Here is a 26,469-nt window from a genome sequence, read left to right on the forward strand (position 1 = left end):
ATCTGGCTTCACATTCTGGCCTCGATCCTCCCACGCTCAGAGCAGATGGAATAGCTCGGCTTCAGCTTGTCAGCTGCTTCAAGGTCGCACGGTGCCGGTGGCCTCGAACTGGCGACCTTGTGGATGTTATCTTCAGGCAGACGGAGGCTCTACCCTCTAGACCAGACCTCCTGCCCATTTTGAATGTTTTTCCTCTGAACCAATTTTAGTGCTGTTTCCAACACATTGGAAAAGCTGGGGATTTCAAAACTATAGCCCTTCACAATTGCAGTCAAATAAAATTTTTAAAAACCAACCTTTCTTCAAGTCCAGCGACAATGCAGTCCTGGTCCATTTGTTGTACTATCACAACACGGACTACATCCAGTTTTGCATCCAGACTGCCAGGATAAACATGCTGAAAAATCACAGGCATGTAATGACTGCCAAAATACCCTGACAGTTCACATGTGCATATAGACCCAGGGGGTTACCATAGTTCTGTCATCTCTCTACAACCGTGTGCCCATTTTCTTATTTACATTTCACGTTCTTAAAACATTGAACCTCTACTATTTTTTAAAAAAAATGTACAAAGAGACTCAGCCAAGAGCTTATTATTACTATCACCCCTGAGGCTGCATGGGAGTAAGTCCCATTGAAAACTTACTTCTGAGCAGACATGCCTAGGCTTGTGCTGTATGTCGATGAGACTGAATTGTCTGAAAACTAAGCTGGATTAGGTTGCAGCAAGTTTGCTAAACCCACTAGATGTAATCTCTTGCTATCACCACTGGCTAGGGAGAAAGAAGAGTCTGAAAGTGTCATGGGCAACTCAATCCACCCTAACTCCCTGTGCAGCCATGCAGCGGTGCCCATGCAGTGTCCCCCTTATCCTGCAGGGGAGTTCCAGCATGTTGAGGCTTCTTCAGGATAAGGGAACATTTGTTCCCTGGCCCTGAGGTAAGCCCCAGCTGCCACCATGGGTCAACTCAGACCTGCGCCAGCAATGTCACTGGCAGAGGTTTGTGTTGATCCGTGAAGGTGGATCAGGCCCAGGTTAGAATTTGGTGGGCTCTGCTTCCACTGAACCCACCCAGTTCCCAGGCCGTGCCACCCTCCCCCATCCCATCTCCTTTCTATTCCCCCCGCCCCTTTCTACCCCCTCCCCTCCTCCCTCCCAACTCTTGCACTGCCTAACGTGTACAGAGGGCACCCTTGATCCTTCTTCACATGGATCCAATCATTTATTGTTTGCGGCAGCCACCAGGCTGTGCTTCCTGGTGGTGTCACATTTGCCAGTGGAATGTATGTTCTGCTGGCATAACACGCCCAAAGGATTGAGCTTCCAGTGATCCTGTGCAATACATTATTGCAGTAAGGACACCTAGATTCAAACCCAGAACTTCCCTCCGTTTGCAACTCAGATCTTCTTTGTCTGCCCTGCCTCTTTCTGCAAACCATCCATCCATGCACAAAGCCAAACTTCCCAGAAGTATTAATATTTTTAACCTCCTAACCATTCATATTTTTACTTCTTTATATTCAGCTGTTCATCTGAGAACTCTCTTCCAGTCCCATGGTGTTTGACCACCCAGTGTTTGGGTGGCCATTCTTTTTTTTGCAAGAGGTGCTCTCCATAAACAATATGTCTGACCCCCTTAAGGTGTTAAGGTAAACTTGTCAACTTGGAGGGTTTAGATTCTCTGGAGGTAATGGTTCTCCTTAAAAATTCTTTTTATGTACTACAAGGGACTCTGGATTTGGGACATGCATTACTTTAGCTCCCCAGAAATAGAGGCAAGGTTAGTAAGAGACTCAAGACAGGGAAGTCTGGCCATTCTTTTTTTGCAGGAGGTGCTCTCCATAAACAAAAAGTCTGACCCCCTTGGTCATTCCTTGCTAGACTTCTGATATGGTACCGTGGAAGTTCAGCCCACTCCTGTGCTAACCTTTCTCAACAATATCGGTGTGTTATAAAGACTTCTGATTTGTTCCTCCAAGCAGGAAAAATAGTCTGGTCAGTTCAAACACTAATTTCACAAGCAAATAATCCCAATCTTTACCCTTACCATCATCCATCTTTACCTCAAAAGCCCTTCAGCTAACATTTAGGTAAAACCTCAAAAACTTGCTGGTCATTTACTGGCCATTCATCCAGTTTATTTGCAATCTATCTATTAATTAGTAGCTCCTCACATATAGCTCCTTCTGGGAGCAATGTTGAATGCTTATCTTTATGTCTTGCCTAATCTCCATAGCTAATTAAATCTTGATACTCATGCAGTAACTATAGGAAGAACATGCAGGCTAGAAATAAACAGACTTCTCAAGGTGCCAAATAACATTTTACAGAAAAGCCACATCCAGTTTCCATCTGGACTGCTGTCCAAACAAGACCAATAAGCCGGCTTGCTTTCTGTCCATGGAACTTGTATAAACTGGTGCTGGAATCTAAATGCTTGCTTCTAGCAGAGTAATGAAGTCATGGCTATGCAGCTTCTGCACAGAGAAACATATTGGGGGCACTGCATTAGATAGTACATATTTTACTTTAAGATTAAATGCCGTATTTTGCTAACCAAGCAGCTGAATTTTAAGTACAATATGGTTGTGATTCTGTATGGTTGCCTTAACAGGTTGCCCTGCTATTATAGTGTGTTAATATATTTCCTTAAAAAACCCCAGAAAAGCCCCCACTTAAAGGGTAGAAAGGATGCGTAAATTCTTGCTTGGTCATTTCACAGCTGACTATCAGCCTGGGGAGGCAGCAGGGAAAGAACACGAGCTGTGGATAATCTCTTGAGCCATAGTACCAATGTTGAGACAAGTGAAATTAGCCCAATACTGTTCAAAATAGTACCCAGGACTGTACCAGAATTGAGATGGTAGAGGCCCTGCTTGGACACCCAAGACATCATCCATGACACCTAGTTTCAGGATGTTCTGGACACCCTCCACTCCACCCTGCTTGTCTAAGTCAGACCACAATGGAAAAGGAGACAGACAGCTGCAAAAATAGGTGCAGCCAGGCTTGTAAAAACACATTATTGCTGCCCAGGTTACCAAGCAGTCTTGCTTTTGTTTGCTTGCTGCTCTCAAGTATCAGAGCGAAAGTGCTCTGATCCAGCTGCAAAGCAGACTGACAATTTCTGTAAGATGTCCGTTAGATACTGTAAGAAGAGATGAGCTGCTCCGTCCCAAGGTGACACTGTCTGCAACATGCCTGAGGGACTGTGTCAGCCTTGCCTGGAAAGAGGTTCATGGGAGCGGCTGCTGGTTAGATCCCCAGGCCTCCCATGCTTGCTTTCGTGACATCTCCTTGAGCTGACCCTGGGCTTTGGTGACAGAGGAGCTTTGGGAGAGTCATTCAGCTCTTTGCTTTCCTTATCACCAATTGAAAAGATAAACAAGGGGCTTTGCTTCCAGACACAGGGCTGCAAGTGATTGACAGTTGATGAGCAAAGAACCAGGAGGGTGGGACAGACAGTGCCTTACTGAGAAGACACCTTTTATGCAATGGAAATGGAGAAAGATCCTGGCTGTATTGAAGCCAGGCAGGTTAACTGGCAAAGGAATGCCAGGCAAATGAGAGTCCCAGTTCCTTTATTTTTGCCTTGCTTTTTCCATCAGAGTGACATGTGGCAGCGCAATCCTTAACATAGTTACTTAGCAAATTCCATTTGTTAAATGAAAGTTATGACCTCATTAGTGTGCTCAGGACTGCACCCAGACTCCAGGTAAGTAAATCCCACACAACCAAGTAGTAAAGCTGGTACGGAATGGTACCACATTAGACAATTTGTGAAGGATCACATGTTTAAATGCTCCATCATTTAAACTGCTTTCGACACATACAAAACATACAAAAACATTCTCATCAGAGAATGACTGGCCTCCATGACAACACAATATTTTTGAGATGCAGGGAGATTCCCCCCCCCCAATTTAAACATGCACCTCCCCTCCCCCCCCCGACACACACACACCTACAGCCTAAAGTGGTGCAGTCAAAGTTGCACTGCTTGATTTTGCTACATTCATAAAATGGGCCTAAAAAGGTTTTTGGCAAGTTTCTAAATAACAATTCTACCCTTTCAGTTAAACTTCAGATACTTTCTGTATTAGGTACCCAATGTACATACAGCTTTATTGTAATCAGGCTTTTCAGAAAGGCCAGCTATCTATTACCCTAGAGCAGCAGTTCTCAAAGTTTAGTCCTTTATACTCCTAAATAGAGTAAGGAAGCCTTGCTGGCACATGCCTGGAGTCTCGGGGAGCCCCAGGGCACCAATGCATGCACGGAGTGGCACAGCACTGAGTAAAGAGCAGCCACTTATGGTGTGTTCTTTGAGCCCACAAAGGGGTCTCAAGGAGCCCCAGGGCTTCTAGGAGCACACTTTGAGAAATGCTGCCCTAGAGGCACATTCCATATCAAGAACTGAGAGCAGATAATGGAAACCAATTAATCGACACATAGATCTTTTAGGCCTTTAATAGCTCGGTCTTCATCACACAACTGCCTGAGGATTCCGAGCATTCCTCTTAGATCACATATCAAGCTCAACTTGTGAAAGACTATTCAGTTGAACCAAGCTGGAAGTTCCTCAGTATAGAATGGCTACTGTATCTTATCCATAGCATCGATAAGGTTAGAATTTCATCTTGTATTTTCTTTTTAACCAGTATTCGTTGCCATTTCACTTTAAATGAAGGGAACTGGGAAGTTGATGTGCCTTCTGTTTTTGGGACAGTATATTGGAAAGTCTCCATGAGCTCTTGCATTGACTATGTATTGAAACCATTCCAGTAAAACCAATGGCTAAACTTTCTGCTTCAAGGCCTATGGGATCCAAAGAAAGCCCCCCGCCCCCATAGCTCTGCAGCATCAAATCTTCGGATACTGAAAGGCTGGCCAAAATAAAAGAACTGCTCCTTCTGTGTACAGTCTTACCCTTTGGGAGGATGATCTGATAAGGAGGTTCTTCTGCCTCTTCCTTTCGAATTGGGATGGGTATCAACATGACATACAACCTTTCTAGGATACCTCTAGGCCACTGAAATCCACTGACCTATACTAGCAGGAGTTAACATCAACTTTTCAAAAGCAGAAGAAACCATGTCCCATTAAGATAACATATCTTCCTTTTTGTTCTCCCTGGCTACTGCAAGCAATTTAGACAGGGATCTCTCTCTTTTATGTGCAACTGCTGTTACCTATATCCAACTCTTGAGTTATTTCAGGCTCTGCATCAAAATAAATTCAAATCCCAAGAATGCACTGTATTTTGTAGAAACATGGAACAATTGTAGAACATCAAGGGATGATCTGCTTCATGTTGCCATGCAAGGCACCCCTTGGGTCTACTTTTTAACTGAAAACTCGTTTAAACTGGGACTGAATGAACTGTATATTGGTATAGTATCCAAAGATGGATGTGGCCTTCAAAAGTTGCAGAAAATTAAAAACATCCATAGAAGGGATTGCTCGAAGAACAAGAGAAAAAACCATACCATTGATAGTGCACCTTTATACAGTAATTGGGTGCTCATCAAACGCAGGGATGGTCAACTAGGAGCCCAATGGCCCCATCTGACCAATGCCCTTAGGTCTTTGTGTTCCCACCCCATGCCAGATTGGAAGTTTCCCACCACATGCCAGATTGGAAGTGTACCAGCAACTTAGCTGGGGAGGGGGGGCAGTCCTCACAAGCAGCTTGACCAAAGAGAATCCAGTCCCCTCCTTAGTCTTGTTCACCCCAATATACTGGGGAGAAAATGAAAGCCACCTTTTCTGTCCTCTGATATCTCTCTCTGTTGTACTTATTGATCTCAACTCAAGGCTTGCATTTCCTGAACATGTACTGCAGAAGTCAAGAAAGACTGCCTGGCTACTCGTTTCCCTATAGATTCTGTTGTGATATGAAAGTATTAACAGTATTTATATACCGCTTTTCAACTAAAAGTTCACAAAGCAATTTACAGAGAAAAATCAAATAACTAATGGCTCCCTGTCCCCAAAGGGCTCACAATCTAAAAAGATGCACAAATACACCAGCAGGCAGCCACTAGAAAAGACACTGCTGGGGTGAGGCGGGCCAGTTATTCTCCCCCTGCTAAAAAAAAAGGAGCACCCACTTGAAAAAGTGCCTCTTACCCAATTAGTGTAAAAGTAGTGCAAAGCACCTGAAAACTCTGCTCAAAGCTAAAAACCTTTCAATACTTAATACTTAAATCTCTTGCTTTTGTATTACAGGATTTGAAAATGCTCAATGTTGGCTGGATTGTGCCCCAAGTTTTCACATTCTGGGGAGATGGACAACATTGATGATTGGGCTCTTGTCTATGGACCCACAACCTTTTAAACTCACAATTAAAAAACACCCAAACAGCACAAAATTGGAGTTTATAAAAACATAATAAATATATTTTATTTTATTTTGTAATTGAAAAGCAAAGTTGTATAGGCACCTACAAAGTCCACAGACAGTTCAATACCTGACAAATCCCTGTACAGTTCATACAAAATTTTCAGAAGTGGGATAGCTGAAATTAATTGGGAGGCTGTGTTCTTGCTGCCAAGCAAGTAAGTGGAATAGAAAGCTTTGCTTCCTGTTCCATTTTGAGGTCCCTTCTCCACTGTGCAAACCTCAGAATTTTTTCCTGCTCTTGAGGCTGGCTTTGGTTTGTTGTCGACTACCTGAGCCAATGACCAACTGTTTTTTAAAGTCCACTAGGCAGTCTTTGGCTTCCGAAATGGAGGTGAAAGATTTAATGGGAGAGTCACTGCAAGCGGCTTTGGGAAAGGGACACCACACATCCTGATTGCACCCAACCTCTTTATCGGCATCTGCTGAGCTGTACCTGGTGGAAAGAAAGTAGAAAAATGGCCAATCAAACAACCACCTTTAAACAAGTCTGCATGTTGCATCATGGGTCTATGAACCACAGTCTGGCAAAGTCTAGGTTATCTTTTCATTTAAGGCCTGCTTGGTTCCCTCACTGTTAAGGTTTTAGTTGTAGAGGAAAAACTTTTTGTTCATGCAAGCGGTTTCATTAAGTTAATGCCTCTGCACTATTTGTGGCTTATTGTTTGAATTATTATAAGGGTACAACAGCCAAGAGAACCTGTGGCACAAGTAAAACTAGCTAACCTTGAGCCTTCTTCTCTGGATAACACAGCAGCCATGTCTGCATCTGAAATGAGAACACATCATAGGATCTTAAATCAAGCAGCAATGGTCAGGGCTTGTCTCTGTCTTGAGACAAGGCAAAGCCATTATTTTAATGGATAAGCAAAAAAACTACAATCTCTGGTAAATTTTGCAAAACCAAACAATGAGGAGGTCCAAAATATGCCTTTCCCTAGAACTACAAGCTTGGAAGGAGGCATATAGCATGAGATGATGTACATGGCCTCAAAAATATATAAGTTTTAGACTTTATAACCCTTAGAATCACTGGTTAGGAAAAGTTTAATTATTTTAATTGTATATGTACTATATAAGGAAGAAGTAGACAGTCTTTTGCTTTCTTATCACAAACCAGACTTACAGGACACAAAGCCATTGCAGGGAGATGGTACAGCATAATGGCTAGGAGACAGAGCTGCAAATCAGAACTCCTCTGGTTCAAATCCCACCGCTGTCATGAACTCATTGGGTGGACCTGGGAAAGCCAATCCCTCTCAGCCTCAGTTCCCCAGCTACAATATGAGGACAGTAAGACTTACAGCCCAATCCTGAGCTGCACAGAGAGTGGGGATGCGGTGGCATCCTGTGCACTTTGAGCAACTGCGGGCAGCACCTCGGGAGAAGGGGACTTTTGTCCCCTTCCCCCTGGTAAATGCAGTAGCTCCACAATGGGGTTACTCAATTCACTGCCAACAAAAAGGTTGGTGGTGAATCAAGTGCCACCGTGTCCGGCAGTGAGCCCAACACAGAGGCTTTGTAAGCCACAGAGGTGAAGTATTGCTCTGCTGGTCCCACCTCCCTCCCTCCCCGCTCCCTCCCCCTGGCATGCCTCCCCTCACCCTCTCCCTGACTCCCGTCTCCCCGGACCACCTCCCCCCCCACCCTCTGCCCACCTCCCCCCCATGCCTCTGCTTACCTCTCCGCTGCTCGGCAGTCCGTGTGACCGCCAAGCGGCAGAGGTCAGGCACCCGCCCCGCACTGACAGTGTTGCTCTCCTCTAGTAGAGAATTATAGGAATGTAACTGCTCAGTCATGTAATTGCTGTGTGATTATTAAAATTCCTTGAGAATGATACGAACAGATCTACAGTGGTTCACTGGTTCTTTGCACTGGCATGCACATGTTAGGGAAAAGAGCAGTACCATGAATGAATAAAAGGCAGTAGCAGAGCAACTATGCTAGGCAATTAGAGAGGGTAGTTACATTCTGGTAATTCTTTGCTAGAGGAGAGAAACTAACTAGCACCTCTGTATAGGCAATGGGGCATGAAAGTTACCTGTGTACTTGCTTGCCTGCCTACCTGTAGCTTTGTGTTCCGATTCCTCCAACATGCTCAGGAGTCGGCCTTCACTTCTTCCCTCCTCCTATGACAAAGTTAAAGAACATTCTCATCAGAACTTGCAAAACCAGGGCTACTAAGTAATGTTCTTACATTTTCTCCTGGACAGAAAAAAAAGACATTGGATCAAGTTCCAAAGGGAAAATTTCTGGGCAGAAGCAGGCTTCCCAAGTAGAAGGTGAGGTATCAACCACTGGTTTCAAAGTTATCTTACTTTGGAACCCCAAATATTTTGTAAGCTTTACACGATTTGCCAACTTGCACATTTCCCGTGCCTAAGAATTCAGAATGGTGTCTTTAAATGCTTTGTCAGAGAATGCAAACAGGGTTTGGGTCTTCATAGAAACTTGATGTATGCTGGCAGGAAGAGAGAGAAACAGTGGGCAACTTGCAGCTGTGCTGAGCAAAGTCCAACTCCTGTATCACTACCCCAGAACCTTCTTAATTTCTCCTCTTCTTTTTCAGTAAAAATTAAATGGGATGGAAATGTGATCTTTATGTTTGTTCATTTAAGATGGCGGTGATTCTCAGAGTTCTGCACAAACTCCTCTAGAAGTCATATTCTCCTTTATCTGAATAAACAGATCCCTATAGCTCCTGTTGGTTCATAAGGACAGTACCCTGGAAAAGCAGGAAAACACCTTCTGGAGGTGGGAAGTAAAGACCAGAAAGCAAAGACTAACTACAGACACAGTAAATATTCATACCTTCTTTTTTCCCAAATAGCTTTGGCTTTTCATTCTGGAGACCAAAGATAACTTCAGCCTTCTTTCAGAAGAAAGTGCTGTTGAAGGTGCTTATCTTAAACACAAAGTAAGCTACCATATGAGGTTCATGAGCCTACTATGGCCATGACTAAAGAAAAACTGAGAACTGATAATTTGTCCATATTTTCCAAGCTTTAAACATCTTTGGGAAAGAGGTGGCATCTTCTGGATTTTAACAATCTTGCTGAAAAGCAGGCAGGCAGTTTGATAGGGTTATGCTCCAAGGTAGCCTGAAGACTACATGGGGAGGTAGAACTCCATAATCTCAGTGAGACTATATGCAAAATTGCTGCACCAAACCCAGGAACTGCTAATCCCAAGGGAATGGAAGGAAACATAATCGGGTAGCTGAAAGAAACCACAATCTGCTTTGGAGCCAGTGGCTTCCTATGACACCCTTTAACTATGCTAATGAATGTTTCTGTATGTATCTCTGTCATCCCACTGCCTATCCATGCCAGCAAGAACATACAAATCAAAAGGCACAAGGTGTGTGTGTGTGGGGAGGGAAGCAACAGGTATTTGGCTGAGGTAAGGAAAAAGCTTAAAGGAACCAGTTTGAAGAACTGGCAACAGAAACAAAAAGAAGCAAAGAAATCCTACTGCCAGTCCAAGAAGGGAGGGATTAGGAAGTCTGAGCATTAAAAAGGGCAGAGATCAGAAAGTACCTCAAAGGGTTTCTCATCAGGATGGTAGGCTATGGCAAGCATTTTTAACATGAGAGAAACTCACCCCGCAAGTGACAGAATGTCAGAAAACAAACAACTGCACTCTTAGATTACATCTGGAACTAGACATTATAAACTTCGGCTATTACTGAAGAAGCAACCTACACATTGTTCTGTTCTCCTCTTTCAGCAGTGTCTAAAACCCCAAAACACATGACATACCAGCACACACCAACACACCATGACCCTGCAAGTGGCAGTCAATGCAAGGAGTGGTGGCAAAGGAACTCTACACAGTGGCATTACATCATGCTCCTAGATATTCTGAAGGAGAGGATATAATGCAGATTTGTTCTTTCAGTAGCAGCTATGCAATTCTCATAACAGCTAGCTTCAGTCCAGGAACAAATGTAGGCTAGAAAGTGCCTTCTTATTTTGTTCTGCTATGCATCTGTTCCATTTGCTTCTTTGCCTAACCAAATGTCATCACCATTAACCAAATTTTTTTGGTTTATTGCAACTGAACCATACAGTTCAGTTGCAATAACTGTGGTTATCATACAGTGTTAAGGTGGTTATCATACAGTGTTATCATACAATGTGGTTATCATACAGTGTTAAGGTAAACTTGTCAACTTGGAGGGTTTAGATTCTCTGGAGGTAATGGTTCTCCTTAAAAATTCTTTTTATGTACTACAAGGGACTCTGGATTTGGGACATGCATTACTTTAGCTCCCCAGAAATAGAGGCAAGGTTAGTAAGACTCAAGACAGGGAAGCATGCTTGCAGTTCATAGTGGCTGGGGTGAGAATGCCAATACCCAGGAGAAAGCAAGTGCAACCATGGCAGCATTCAACAGCAACAGGACTGATGGAACTGGAGTGCCAAAGGGGCATGTATCACCTCTTGTACCCATGTTAGTACAAGACAGGTTCTGTCCACAGAAGAAAGAGATTTGGGAAGCAGAGCAAGTGGCATGAACAGAGGCCTCCCACAGTGCTGAAAACTGCATAACGCTTGGCTGTGTCCCAGCCAAACTCATCAACAGACTATCTCTTCATTTGCATGCAAATCCCTGAGGGGTTGGGGCCTGTGATGGATTTAAGGGATTAGACAAAACTGAGACATCATGTTGCATCTTCCTGCTGAGAAATCACATTGCTTTAACATTCACTGCTGCAGTGGATTACAACCTCGCCATCAGTAGCAAGTCAATGCGGAGGCTGCATGCAGATCTTTACTACAAACAAGGCCAGTGCACAGAAGGTGGGAGGCAACTGTGCTGCAGGGTGCTGGTGCTACACTTACTTGCCTGAAGTTAAATGACCATACAGCATTGGCTGAAGGAACTGCAGTGACCAACACACATAGAAAGGGCCAGCCAGACCATCGCACTGCAAGTATTATATTGCCATTTGGCAGGTAATATACATTCAGATTTGTACTTCCTTATAAGCAGCACACATGGTGCAGATGTAGACCTGCTGTTTGCAGCATAGACCAGTTTTTTGGCTGCAGTGCAATCTTTCATAAGTGCCCTTCTCTTCTAGATTTTTTCACTTGAAAGTAGACTGCAGTTTCATCATACATGGGAGTTTCCTTTCAGATAGGTTGTATAAATTAGGGGTTGGAGGCACTGCATTGTGGTGGTTTTATTCTGGAAAGTGATATTTGGGGACAGCTGCTTGGTCACAATGGGGCCCCACAGGGTTCCATCTACTCTCCTATGTTGTTTAACACCTACATAAAACTGCCAGATTTGGTCACCTGGAGTGATGACAGGCTGAGGACATAACTAGATGTGATGTTAATCGCATAGTTTGGCCCTGCCTGTCTGTGTGCGGTTTTTAATTAGTAGTCATGACTTCTTAATATAAACAGCATCCCAGATGGAGAATGCATTGTAGGAAAGCAGCCTTTAAACATTTTGCTCCCGCTGCAGTCCTGATCCAGACTGGGGTCCCCACTGCAACTATATATATTTAACAAAAACACACAGTGGCAAAAAAAGAGGTGATTAACATTATGTCTAGTTCACTCTAACTCAAGTGAAGCTATGGAAGCACTGCATTGATGGCTGGAATCAGTACATGGACTAGATGAGGGCCAATAAACAGAAGCTGAGTCCAGTCAAGTCAGAAATATTGTTGGTAGATGGATCATCCAATTGGGCAGCCAACCTATTTTAGATTGGGTTACACCTCCCCACCCATCCAGGTTCAGGATCACAATCTGGGGGTACTCCTAGGTCCACCTTTGTTATTAGAGGCCAAGTGGCTTGGAGTACCTTTCACCAGCTGAGGCTGATGTAGCAGCTATGTTCCCTCCTAGACTAAGACAAGCTGGCTACAGTTATCTATGATCAATGGCTTGGTCACTGCAACGTGTTATACATAGGGTTGCCTTTGAAGGAAGTTCTGCCAGTTTTGGAACATTTTCACTGGTTGCCAGTCCAGTTCTGAGTACAATTCAAGGCAGGTGATTAACCTTCCAAACTGGATATGTTTTAGGATTTGGATACCTGAAGGACTGTTGTTCTCCACACATCATTGCCTGTGCATTCCATTGTGGCACACAGGGAAGGGCCTCTGACTTCTGAAATCAGGCAGGTGTAACCAGCAAGACAACATTTTAGACTATGTCACCCTGTCTTTGGAATGTTTTCCCAGCAGAAGTTTGCCTCCTCGTGCTGCTCCCAGTGTGCCAGATCAATGCACATGACCCACATGACTGGTCTAGCCCAAATGGCTGAGGTATTCAGATGCAGTTCCCAACTGTGTGAGAAGCACTCACAGAAGAGTGGCTCTTAGGGAGACGGAGGTATGTCTAAGGCCCAAGCTTATTTTGCAGTTAGTGTATCAGTCAATCACATCATCCCTTTAGAAAACAATATGCACTGTGACAAGAAGAGAGCTGCAGGAAAGTTTAGTCTAAGACAAATACTTTATCAAAGTATTTATCCTCACCTTTGAATGCTGCAGCCTCCTGCCACTCTGGGTTCCATTAGCAGTCCGACTCCCAAGGCAGGCATCCACATGCTTCTGATATTCCTTCCATGGCACTAGAGTCTTACATATGTAACATTTCTCATACCTGCCAGCAAAGGAGATGAAGCACATTAGGATTCACCCTGCCTTGACTGCTTCTGCTTCCACAAGCCATTCTATGGGAAAGGCATGTCAATGGAGCTGGATTTGCACAGCAGGATGACCAATAAAGCTGGCCTGATGCCAATCAAAAGGATGGAGTGATTAGCAGTTTCCCCCCAACTGCCTTTCTGTGTCCTGCTGCTGTAGCAGTGGGATGGTAATGAAATCAGCTCCTCTAACTATCTCAAACAATGTCGATTTCCCTTCAGATATAAAACACCCTGTCAACACAGCTGAAATGAAGTGTTATGCTTTTGCAAAAGGGAGCTACATTTTGCCCAAAAAAACCAAACCAAGTGCGTTAAATCAGAGGCATGTTACTTGGGTCTGAATGAACTCATTACTAGTAAATCAAGTCTTTCAAAGCATTGTCTCCATTTTATAGTATGCAGTATTGAGAAGTGAGTGCTGAGTGTATATATTAGGTGCTAAAGAATTTGGCAGAAATGCCAGCTTCCCTCACTTCTAGTTCCACTTTAACAAACCAGCTCAGTTGTGTGCAAAAATTTCCTAATACAACATGAGAATTTCACCCTGGTTAAGCAGTACTAGGCCGACATGAGAATTTCACCCTGGTTAAGCAGTACTAGGCCGAGGTTGCACAGAGGACAACAGGAAACAGGGTTAAAGAAATGGAATTGGCTACAGGAACTCAGCTGTGGGGTAGGTGCTAGAAGAGCTGGGCAAGCTTCAGTATTTCATGGCATAGAGAGAATGGGTCTGAAGAGCCCCCTACACACTAAATTCTGCAGTATTTTTCCATATTTTCTTTCCAGTCATTGCTGATTATCAAGATAATGTGTCTAAACAGAAGCTGTCCTCTCTATAATTAGCCTAATTCCATTAGTGATGTTGCTACCCAATGTTTATAACAGCAAAATTACTTCCATGGCAGGAATTTTTACTGTCAGATCCTTTCTTATAATGCTGTGTGGGTGGGAGGAAGAGGAGGAGGGGCAGCAGCAAGAAAGATTAAACAAAACCATCTCCATCTGAACAAGTCTAATTCATTACGGATATCACCACAGGTAATGCTCCTGCCAACCTGCTCTATCACAGCTTCCTTCTGAAACAGACAGAGCCATTCAAAACTATGACACTCTTTCCACAGCCATTTGATCTTAGAGCTTGTCTACAGCCTAGGGTGACTTGCCACAGGTTAACCTTGTGCTGGTTTGCAGTCCTTTGTACTCAGACTTGATTTTCTGTCTGCTCCATCGAGTGGAGCAGATACCACAGTCAGCTCTCTCATAGCAAAAAAGGTTGCCCAAGCTTTCCAGGTACAGTTTGCTTCCCCAAACCTACTGTAAGCAATTCTTCTTGTCAGTCACTCTCTCATAGATCACTTTTTAGATTTTTTTTAAGTAATAAAAACTATAAAGAGAAACAAATTTACTTCTACTGAAGGTTCTGTGGACTATAGTCCACTTCATCAAATTCATGAAGGGAAAACCTTAATAGCATCTTCATGCATCCAAATGAAGTAGACTGTAGTCCATGAAAGCTTTGGCAGAAATCATTGTGTTAGGCTGCTATCCTAGACACACTTATCTGGAGTAGCTTCCATTAAACTCAATGGGACTTACTTCTGAGTAGACAGATCTACACAATCCACAAGATTGAACTGCCAGTCTCCAAGGTGCTATAGTTGCTTTTGCTGCTACAGACTGACATGGGTAACCCCTTCCAGAAGTTGTTTCTGTCAGAGCAAAATGAGACTGTGCATTTCCACCCTACTGAAGTACCATCATTGTGTAGATCTGGGCAGCTATACAAACAACATCCTCCAATGCAAGGAACCAAGTAGAAAACATACACAACAGTGGAATCATCCCTTTTTTGTGCAGCACAGAATGCACACAGGTAGCAGCGAGGGAAAAGTAAGACACAGCACACATCAAACTAACATAGCAATCACAATCACAGTATCACATAGCAATCACAATGTGCATGATAATAATACTGGAGAGCCAGCCTGATGTGTTTGTGTGTGCCATGTTAACTTTCAGATATTTGCACCTTTACAAAATGGTGAAGTGCAAACACAATCTCCAATAGCATCAGCAATGATACCTAGGTGTTTTCACTCTATAGTTGCTGGTTAAATCAAAAGAATATCAGCAATGACCTGTGAAAATTTATGCTAGATTATATTTTAGATTTTAATATTTAGATATAGATTTTTATTTAGAGGTGTCTGTCCTAACATATCATCCTATTCTACTGTGGCCAAGAGAAAAAAAAAAAAAACTGAGAGCAGTGCTATGCACAGGTTCCAACAAACCTGGTCACTTCCCTCACTGGGGGAGGGCCTCTCTGGCAAGTGAGCACTGCTGCTGAAAAGAAGTTGCAAAAACCAGAACTAGAATTCTGGGGGAAAGAGTCTGTGTTACCTCTCCTTTTCTTTAGAGACAACTTGGGGAAAGAGAGGAAGAGGCGCTTCTCTTTATCAGGAGAACTGAGCATTTTACTGTTGCGTGCAGACTTGGTCTTGACATCAAGCCCTAATGTGATCCTAGTGCCACAACACACATGGTTCCCCTGCACTGGCCAGCGCAATTATCTCTCCTGCTCATGCTGCCTTGGCCAGCATTGGAAGAACAAATCACAAGGCTATTCTCAAGATGTGTGAGCAGGTTTCATGCTTACTGTTTCTTTTACCCTGATGCTGCCAGACAAAGCAAATCTTCCCCACTACCCCTCCACTTTCATTCCAAATGTACATACCATGCACAAAAGCAAAGCAAGTAGATAAAAATGACTTCATACAAAACCAAACTTAACCAAGGAGCAAGATTTTTCTTGTCAATTGAATCATGTCAATGTCTCTGTATTGCTGTATGAGAATCGGGCACTGTGCAACAGCAAAGATTGCCATCCCCAAAAAGCAAAGGAGCCTCAGATTTTACTCTCTTTGTGTTGTGTTTACAAGGCTGAATAAAGAAGTGTTATTTAGAACTCCAAAGAACAAAAGGCCCAATCCTAAACTGGGCCGGTGCTGGGTGTCACAAACATGCCATAAGGCATGTCTGTGACACCCTGCATGGAGTCTGCAGCTGGGGAAGAACTGGGGCGGGACCAGCGGAGCTCTGCTCCGCCGAATCCTGAACTCTGATTCGGGCCAGAAGGCCTGACACGGAGTCTCTCATGGAGTCTCTTTCGCAAAATAGCCAGCGCAGACTTGAGAAGCTCCATTGTGGGGCATAGAGCTTTCCCTGGGGGAAGGACGAAAGTCTCTGGTGACCTCTGGTGGCCTCAGCAGTGCTGCTGGATGCAGCAGTAGCCGTTTTGGCACTGCTGCACCTGGCAGAGCCACTGTCTTCAAGACTGGGTTGCAAGCTGCTTTGAAGGTATGGGCTGGCACAAAAACCTGAACTTCTTTAGAGGAGGGAAAGAGTATGCTACCTAGCCTTTTCACACTTGGTGATCAGAAAAATTTTTTGTTAGACTGTGCTATGGCACAAAAAAAGCCGTAGGCCTGGTTAGGTGCCAAAGTGAAGAACCTGCCTATGGCAAAAGAGGTGGAGATGTAAGAGCAAAGAAAAACAATATTTTAATTGTGAAGGGCTGTTAGATGAGAGTTGAGAAAAATTAGGACTAAATTTTATTGTGCAGGTGCTCAGGCTTGTGGAGGAACATTCCTATCTGTTTTATAAGTCCTTCTTAACGCTGAGTGAGGAGGAAGTGCACACAGGCTGCGCTTCCTCAGCAGAAACAGAATGGCGCTTTTCATGTGCTCAGAGGTATTGTTAGTATATCCCCACTATAATGAATCACAAATTACTGGACCCTGAAGATTGGTGTTGGGAGTGTCCTTCGGCGGCACTTTGGTGCACATTCATTTGAAGCACTGAATGTTGGCTGGTGGTTGGAAGGCAGTTTGGAGTGAGTGAGTGGAGTGGAGTGGAAGGGTGCTGGGGAATGGATTGATGCTTGATTAGTAAGCTAAGAGGCTATTTCAGGGTCCTTTGCTATGCAGATTGAGAACCAAGCCAGCTCCTTTGTTTTTCTAGGTGTAAGTTCTATGAGCAACAGTATTGTCCCAGCTGAGGTGTTGACCTCTGCAATGAAAGGTGAGACATTGGAGAGGACAAAGAACTAGAACTCTCCAACCTTCCCTTTCATGTAGCTTCTATCAAATTTAAAAAAATTAAAACAAACCAGGACAAGACCAAGCCTTCCCAAACATAATACAGAGCTGGTCAAAATAAAGTAGAACAAAAGGCAAAAACAAACAAGCAGAGTAAGAAAATATCTTGGTTGGCTTTCCTTTCACAGGAGGCCCCTCAGAAACCAGAGTGAAGTTATGAGTGGTGTAAAACAAGGTTAAATTAGAGTAAGACAGTGTGCCAGAGCGCCAAGGTATCATACAGTCAAAGCTATCTTTGAGTGGCCCAAAACAGAGCCTTCCATCAAACTAAGAGAAGAGGTGCTGTAGGATGGCAGCGTACCTACTTACTTGTCAATGTCGACAGATTCTGACTTCTCTTTGCCACAGGAAGCTTTATTCTTGGCTTCTCTTTGTTGTCGAGTCATCACTTCAAAACAAGAACAGAACAGTTGCTTGCCAAGCGCCACCTCTCTTCTTAAGAACCTTAGGAGGTTTGTTGAGTGTCCCAACAATACAATGTGAGTTTTGGAAAGCATTTTCAAAGCCCTCCTATCCAGACAATAACAGTTTGTTTGGGGACATCATAGTGGGAAAGGTGAAACGAGGGCTTGCTTAAAATGGCATAGTTTTTCCGGCTGTGAAAGCTGCAGCTGTAAAGCTTCCACCCAGGAAGAGCATTTCTCAACTTCTGTGCTCTTTGATAAAAACCTAACATCAGCTGGCCTATCTTACATTTAAAAATTTTTTTTTGCACTAATCTATTACTTAATTTTAACATTCACATGAGTTCAACTGGCAGCCTAAGAAGTTTAGGCTAAATATCTGCTGAGGCACCTGAAATAAAGATTCAGTTTTCTTACTTGACTCCCCATAGCAAATTAGGACTCCCCATTAGCAAATCAGTTTTCTTACTATGACTCCCCATAGCAAATTAGGACTACATAAGTCCTGTCTCTTTCAGAACTATCTCTCATTCACAGAAGATGCAAGATTCACGCTTGGATGGATGATCTCCATGAATCTTCATGAATGTGAAAACATTCGCAGTGGTGCTGGATACAACCCAGAGGCGTACGTAGGAAGGTTAGTGGGTGCACGTGCTCCTGGTGTTGTCACCCCAGCCATGCTGCCCCAAGGGCTGCCCACGTCCACTGGCACCCCGCACACAGCCTTCCTGACCCTCAGAAGGCCTTCTAAGAGCCTTAAAATGTAACTTCCAGTTTTTGGGGAGAAACTGGGAGTGATGTTTTAAGGCCCTCCCAAGGCCTTAGAAGGGGGAGCAGCACTTCCAGACTCTATCTGGGGCAGCACAGTAGCAAGGACCACCACTGATATAACATATGGCTAATTGTAACAAATTGGGGGAGGGGTGCAAAGAGGCAAAACATGTACTGTGGGCAGGATTTTGTTCATTCAGTGCATAATCACACCCCCCATCTAGTTTCTATGTTCAGAATAAATCAAACTGATTTTCCTGCAGTTATTGAAGGGGCATGATTTATACTGACTGAAATCCTGGGTTTTGGCAGACTTCAAAATCTTTCAGCAAAGACCTGGCTAGTAGCAGGAAGGTAGGGGAGAGGTCAAAGAACCAAGGAAAGGAATGAGGCGAGGAGGAGAGAGAGGAAGAAAGTTTTGTAACAAATGGTTTCTCTTCAGATTTTAATCTATTTTTTGCCTTTTAACAGAAGGTCTACTCCCTAGCTACGGAATCACTACACCAGTTTCCATTTAGGTTCCATACCTCAACAGACCTATTGCGCAATATGAACATTCTCTTTGTAGCCATGAGGACTAGATAAGCATTTCAACACCAAACACAATAACACAATGGAAGTAGATGGCAGTGAAGGCAAATATGAAATACAAACAAATACACAACCCCCAGGTACAGGCAATGACTCTCCTCTTTTTTCTTTTAAGAGCTGATATGATGAGGACAATGAACTCAAGCTTGACAGGAAGCCCAGCCATTCACCTTAGTTTTTCTCACCAGACATCTGTAAAGAATTTTTAAGCGTTTGTATCATACAGTTGAATTCCTTTCAACATATTCCTGTTGACAGGCCACCAGCTAAGCTACTTGGGGAACATATCAGATATCCTCAGCCATTTCCAACAGGGTGCTGGAGTTCCTAATTCAGAAACAGATGTTACTTTAAGCACTCTTGGGCAATCTAGTGGAGGGGAACAGTGCATTAGAACACTTTTACAGCCTGGTATCAGATCTTCCTGTGCTCAATACTCTCATTAGGAGAAAGGTCTGAATCAGTGTTATAGGCGCTATAAAACTGTTATTGTTTGCTCAACATCTGCTGTAAAGTGGGTGCCCACAGAGTTGAGAATAGAAAGATGCCTTATCATTGCCAGCACAGCCTGGGCCTTGAAGCACACATTTTGGCTCCACAGTTTCTTTGTCCCTGTTCTCTTGGTGGTTGCTATAATGGACTGGTTCATCTGCTAGTTTTAATGGATGCATTTTCCCAACTTATATGCTGCAGTGGCCAGTAAATAGCCTGTGTGCTCAGATGTTTATGCTTGCAGAGGATTTTGGGATGTCTATTAGCAGGAGGAAAAAGAGCAGAGAGACCCTCACACATTTATAAAAGCCCTGACCAGTCATCAAAAGGAGGACAGCTCTCACTTCTATCAACCTGGATGTGAATCAATTACCTGTGTACAAAAGGCTCCCATGCCCTGCTGCTGATTCCTGAGTCACTTGACACTCCCAAAGGCTTTTTAACAAGCCTGTTTGCAGAAAAAGCAGAACAGTTCTCTAAGCCAGTGCACAGTTGTTAATATTCCTGCAACAGTGTCTCTCAGAGTGCCTTGTACACAGCTCAGGTGTTAATCAGTGCTATTTTTTCCAAGAGAAGAGAACACATCTGGCACAGCAAGCCTGCTAGAAACCTTTGGGACTGGCACTATCGAAACACCAGGAAAGACCTCCAGCTGGGCTGCCAAGATCAGCAAGAGAGAGAACAGGAATGGCATCACCGACAAGCTTAACCTGTCGTAGACAAGTTGGTCTGCTCTTTTTCCAAATACTGAACTTCACTGTGCCATTGCAGGATTGTGCCAGCAGAAACTGCAAACCTAGAACAAGAGGTTGCTAAGGAGAAAACTGGGGAGGGGGGAATCTCCTTGAGCAAAATGACTGCAATAAAAATTTCTCCTCGGAGCAAGAGAGCGAGAGCATGCCTTTCAACCATTTATATGGAATGAGCACAACATCTCCTTTCAAAGTGCGCTGGGTTAAGTCAGACATGTTCACTGTAGTCAAATTAAAACTTTATCAGCTTCAGCTTTTCTTCCTATCTGTACAAAAGAAGACTGCATCCTCCAGGTTTCTCTAGATCTCCTCTAATCTCTTTGTGTGTGTGTGTGTGTGTGTGTGTGTGCGCGCGCGTGTGTGCGCGCGCGCGCACGCTCATTTCACAATGGCCAGTCTTTTCCATCCAAGCTGAGATGGTCTGGGAGCTCCTGGCAGCACATCAGTCAGAATACTCGAAGCTGGCATTATCTGTGGCTCCCCGTGTCTTTTTTTTGCATCACTTGATATAGTTATCAGAGTTTCAGCTTTCATTTCAATTATATACAAACACATGCATACATATACACTTGGAACTCTTTTGGTTGCTAAAAAATCTGAAAATGAATGTTTTCAAACTGCTTCCTGGATGGGGGGGGAGGGGGGAAACAACAGATATTTGCCTCAGGCAAATCATGTAACCTCTGTGATTTCCCTTTGCCCACCTCATGGAACATGCAGCTTTTCAATAGGTAAAGATACAGACAGTCTCTTGGAAATCAACTTCATGTCTGACAACACCTGAAAGTGCAACTCAGAATTTGTCCACGTGGGCTGTCCACATGTCCACATTTTGAGAGTGATGCATATCCGCAGTCCACACTGGGGCTGTGTTCAGTCTGTGCTGGTAACTTATCCATTGGCCCTGTGAGAGACTGGCACAGGCTGTGGTGTTCACCATGCAATCCAAGAAATCCAGAGTAATTCCCACATTTGTTTTTCAGAGATTTCTTCTTACACTCCCACTACAATAAGTACCACAGCAGGAGGGCGGGAAGCCTCCCTGCAGATATACCCTCAGAGAGGAATGCAGTAAACTTTGCAGTGCTTTCAGAGTCTTGCCATGCACAGATCTTCTTATGGTTCCTGCATCATATTTTCTCATATCAAACACAGGTTTTGCTCACATTCATATCTTTACAAATACTGTTACCCTGCACATGTCCGATCTCGTCTGATCTCGGAAGCTAAGTAGGGTCAGGCCTGGTTAGTACCTGGATGGGAGACTGCCTGGGAATACCGGGTGCTGTAGGCTTATACCATAGTCTTTCAAGACTGAAGGTTGCCAACTATGGACTGGAGAAAGCATCCCTAAATGGGACTGATGATGTCAAGCATCTGGCTATGCTGGCTGGTTTTTGCAAGAGACTTCCCCATTGCCTCTACAGAGGGCCCCTTTTCCTTGTGTTACCTATTCTCATTTACCAGTCATGCAATTTTTTGTGCAGGATCCTATTAATGGAAAGAATGTTTTGTACATTGCCCTTCTTTGAAGTGATAAAACTTTTCCCTGAGCCAATTCTGTTACTTTTGTTTTGTTTGTTTTAACTGCTGCATCAGTGCCACTTCTCCTGGTGTTACAGCTTTTTTGAAAACAGCATCAGCCCCAGCATGGCTGCAACTCAGAAAACATCAAGCTATGTCACTTTGCACCTGGGATGTGGCTACAGGAAGAAGAAGAATGGCATCCAACCCCGTCCTATTATGAAACTGGACATCTTCAGCAGTGTGGTCACTATGGCGGGGGAATGAAGCTGGAGGCATGTTGAGAAAAAAAGGACTTCGGAAGTTAACAGTCAGTCTTTTTGCAATATTCTTTTCTGAACTTTTTTGGAAATATCTGGAGAGCAGAGTGGAAGAGAAGTTAAAGAATGAACATGCAAGCTATTCCAGCTGTGGAATAGATAACTACGTAGAACAACAGGAATCTCCAGCAAGGAAATAAAGCAGTAGGACCCCAGCTGCCTTACTCTCTGCACTTCAGTGCTAGCCTGCTCAAGGTGGGAGCTGTTCGGGTGTCCTTTACTGAGCTTCAGTAGCACCACCACTACAGGTGGCTAGAGAGTAGTTTTCCACGTGAAAGAGGGAAAAGCATGCACTTATTTCAGTCACATGCATTTAAACCAGAGTTGGGATCTTGAGTCAGGTGACTCGGACTTGAGTTACAAAAATGCGTGATTTTGGGTGACTCTGGAACCCGTGAATTGGGCACATGGAAGACTCTGAAAAACACTTGAGTCAGGGCCCCCATGACTTGGCACTCATCCCCACACACGCTGTCTTGAGTCTGCCTGTGTCTAGGGGTGCTTGCTTACTGTTTTCGCCACATGGAAAACCTTGTGGGGAAAGCATTCCAACAGTGAGCAGTAGGGAGTTCCAGCTGGGAGACAGGAAAGGGTAAATGTTTGCAATGAATGGGGGGGTGAGGTGGGACTGGGCTCTCTTTTCCTGTCTTTGATAGGAAAGAAGGCACAGATGATCACTGGACAAAAGATCGACATTCTCATATTTCCATTGGCTGAGGGAGGGCAGGAGGAGGAGCAGAGGTGAGGCAATCCTCATTGAATGACCGGCTTCAGTGGGACTACTTCTGAGTATGGCTGCCAAGAATCGGGTCATCCTGGTAAGACTCCCAGTTGCTGCTCGTGATCCTTCTGTCCCAGCTCTCAAACTGTCCCTCCCACCACTCCTGCCCTCTTTACAGATTGGCGGGGACAGTAGGGGTATGTTCAAAGAGAACTCCGGCACACAAACACACACTCTCTAGCAGCAGCCCCATTTTTCCACTTTTTAAAGTGGGGGTAGATTCGACTCAAGTCCATTAGAGTCACTAAAGGGTGGCGAAAAGTGCTCCGTTATGACTCTTTTTCGAGTCGAGTCGTGGGGGACGGTGACTCAGTGAGTCAATTTGAGTCAAACCACACTGGGTTTTCCAAACCCTGATTTAAACTTAGTTACAATCGGTTATAGCGACTAAGGCCAGAGCAAAAGATGCAGCTATTCTGTGGGAAAACACATCTGTGATTCACACTTGTGAGTTTCAACCATGTGGGATCTACAACCACACATCCACTGCTTTCTCAGTGGCAAAAGCCATACTAGTCCCTCCTCTTGCACTGCCAATCACCCTGCACTCTACAGTCATCCTGTGTCTACATATATCCCAGCAGCACTTACCAGCTGAAAGGGCTGGAGCTTCTCCAAGGGTTTGCCCTTCTGAGTGCAGTAAATGTCCTGCTCTTGCGAGTGACAGCAGAATCCATGTGCTATTTATTGTTTGTCCTTATTTATTGTCTGAGTAGGAATGCATAAGATTGTGTCAGAAGGCCCCTTGTCTGGGGAGAAAAAGATGCTGCACCTCTCTCTTGCTGTGTGAATCAGATGGAATCTTGGGAGGGAGGGGGCATGCCTCCATCCGTTCCTTTCTGTTCAGGAGTGCGAGAAGAGGTTGCAGCACACTGACACAGACACGGAGGAGGAAGACAGCTAGAAGCAAATGGAAAAGAGGGGCATGAAAGGTGCCATCAGCTCTTCCTCACTCTCTCTGCCTGGGCTGTCATCCCATACCCATGTTCCCATGGGTAAGTCCCAATGGAACACAGTGGCTTACTTATAAGTAGGCATGACTAGGATTGTGTAAGAGGCACCTTAGGTTGCCTCTGCATATCCCCCCCTTCCTATTCCTTCTTTTTAGATTGTGGGAAGGAGCTGGAAGTTTTTTGTATGACCAAGGTTAAACTGAGCCAAATTGTTTGATGAAGCTTTTAAGGTTCTGTGCACACAGAGTAAAGAAGCCCAGTGCCTCTGACAATCTACACCTCAATCACAGGCTACTGCTCTGATTGAACCCGCAACAGTGGCAGCAATACACACACACACTCTCTTGCTCTCTCTCAATCTCTCTCCTGTGTCTTTAGACATGTTTTGGAAGAGGGGCAGATGGAAGAAAGCAACCCAGGTTTTTGTGCCATACATTCCAAAACCCATGTGGAAGGCTCCAAACTCACAGATTAAGAGGTATTTGGAAAGCCAGTGGCAAAAGCCTCATGGATGTCTCACAGATAAGGAAACCTACTTGAGTGGCACCCAAATGTGCATTCAATGGAAAATGCTCATTTCCTACATGAGTTTTTGCATGATTGGTCTGGGCCTAAGAGTGCAACTGCATGTTTACTTTCAGCATTTGAGCATTCAGCAGTTGCAACAGCCTGCACACACAAAAACAGATCTGCACCCAGCAGAACGTATGGTCCCCAGAATCATTCAAGTTAAAATGGCTTATTTAGACTACAAGTTGAAACAAGAGTCAGTATATTTACAGCAGGCAGTAACAAAGCAGAAGACAAGCAAGTCAACAAAGGTTCCTTTTAACAAAAGCACTGAAAGATGGTACAGTTTATAGTACCAGAGACCTCAAGAGTAAATCCAATTAAGAAGCCCTGGAAATGGATCATTGACCCCTAAGCCAACAGTAAGGGAAAACTACAGCAGCTTTCTCTGAGCAGATCAAGAGGGAGGATGGTGCGCAGAGTTTTGAATTTCTTCCACACAGTGTGACTGCCCTGATCACAGGGCAGCCAAATATAAACACAGATTTCTGGAGGAACTACTCAAGTGCTGGGGATGCAAAACACAAAGTGTTCAAACTAACATCAGTCGAGCTGGGCTCCGCAAGCTTCAGAAAAGGTTGTACCAGCTTTTCTGCATTCTGATTCAATGGGGAACTATGAAGTGCGGTAATTAACTTTGTGGATGTGAACTCGGCCAAACTCAGATGGCAGGGGAGAACACAATCCCCAGATTGTTCCATCAAGATTCAGAATTCTCTATGTCTGTTACCATAAGCATAAGGTTAGGGATGTTACGTGAAGGAGAATACCTTTGCAGAGGTTAGGGAGGAAGTGAAAAGGGCCAGCAGACATTCAGAGAAAAGGATAATATTGGGCAGAGAGATAGAAAGGAGAGCATTATGAAAAGAAGTAGACTGGGTTCTGTTTTATATGTGAGGATCTTTTTTGTGTTTTTCTTTTTCAAACACACTTGTAAAATATACAAATATTTCAAAAAAGGTACTCAATATAAAGAGGCATTATTTCTAAATAGTGTATTTCTCTCATTTCTCACCCCGAAACCACAGAACAAGTGCCTGTCATCTAAATCCCACATTTGCATGCAATTTGTTTTCATTACTGTTACAGCACATAGTTTTAGGAGTCATCTTCTTCACAGCTCCAACTAAGATGCTATGGTATACCATTTCCTCCAGTCTGCTGAAAGCAAAGGCTTTCAATGTGTTGCAGCTGTGATTTCTGCCTACATCTCAAGATGCCAAGGACAGGTCTTAGAGATGCTTATTAGACAGGATTGTTTCCTCTGGGTAGTGAGAACAAGTTCTGGAAATGTGTAAAGGCAAGCTATCATTTAAACAAGAGAAATAACTATAAAGAATCTGTGCAATGCAATTTTAACCATTATACTTAACTGAAACAGACACAGCACACCAAGTGCCTCAACAGTAGGTAGGCACCCCAAAGCATGCAGGGCTGTATGTGGTCCCAAGATACTTCTCTGGAACCCATAAACTCAGGCTACAATTTTTGCTTTCATTATAAAGCATTTTTTCCTCATGGCTTCAGAGAGAAACTTGAACAAGCAACAGTAAAAGAGTGGAATGGTTAAACAAAATGAAATGAGCATAAGAATCAAGTCACGTTAACTGCATTAACTTTCATGATTTCTAGTTCTATACACTAAGAGCCCAATCCAATCCCCCCCACCCCCCGGTGCAGTCTCACAAAAACAGGCAAGCTATATCCAGCAGGGGGGAGGGGGAATTAAAATCCCCTTACCCCCATGTAAGCCTCCCAACTCGCAATGGGTCTCCTCAGACCCACAGTAGCAGTTTCACTAGCATAAGCTCAAGGAGAAAAAGGGAGCAGGGAGCCAGCGAAAATAGAAGGTATGATCCAGTGCATGTCATCACCTCCAGATCCACCACCTCCCGCAGCCTCCCCACTCCCAGTCACCACCCTCCCCACCCAGTTTCATCCCTTCCCACTCCTCCTGCCTTCTGTGGTGGCGCACCTGCTCCTGCGTGCAGCTGGAGCTCTGGCAACATGGGTAGGAAGGCTCTGGCCCTCCTGCTAGCATCCAGACAGTGCGCTACTGATCA

At 44.1% G+C, this 26,469-nt stretch overlaps 1 protein-coding gene across 3 annotated transcripts in view; it reads right to left on the reverse strand.

Moving 5' to 3' along the window:
• Positions 1–6,378: 6,378 nt before the first annotated feature.
• Positions 6,379–26,469, reverse strand: part of UIMC1 (ubiquitin interaction motif containing 1) — an 81,636-nt gene continuing 61,545 nt past the window's right edge. For 2 of the 3 annotated variants that reach the window (XM_066617334.1, XM_066617335.1), the window contains exons 10-14: positions 17,555–17,633; positions 12,913–13,039; positions 8,473–8,536; positions 7,134–7,176; positions 6,379–6,843 (exon numbers count right to left, since the gene is read on the reverse strand). In XM_066617334.1, the coding sequence (XP_066473431.1) occupies positions 6,630–6,843; positions 7,134–7,176; positions 8,473–8,536; positions 12,913–13,039; positions 17,555–17,633 (527 nt within the window). In that variant the 3' untranslated portion in view covers positions 6,379–6,629. Of the gene's footprint in view, positions 6,844–7,133; positions 7,177–8,472; positions 8,537–12,912; positions 13,040–17,546; positions 17,634–26,469 lie in introns of those variants that run through there. The other variant, XM_066617337.1, reaches the window with a different exon arrangement.

The sequence above is a fragment of the Tiliqua scincoides genome, chromosome 2 (assembly GCF_035046505.1).
Source record: "Tiliqua scincoides isolate rTilSci1 chromosome 2, rTilSci1.hap2, whole genome shotgun sequence".
In the NCBI taxonomy this organism is placed as follows: Eukaryota; Metazoa; Chordata; class Lepidosauria; order Squamata; family Scincidae; genus Tiliqua; species Tiliqua scincoides.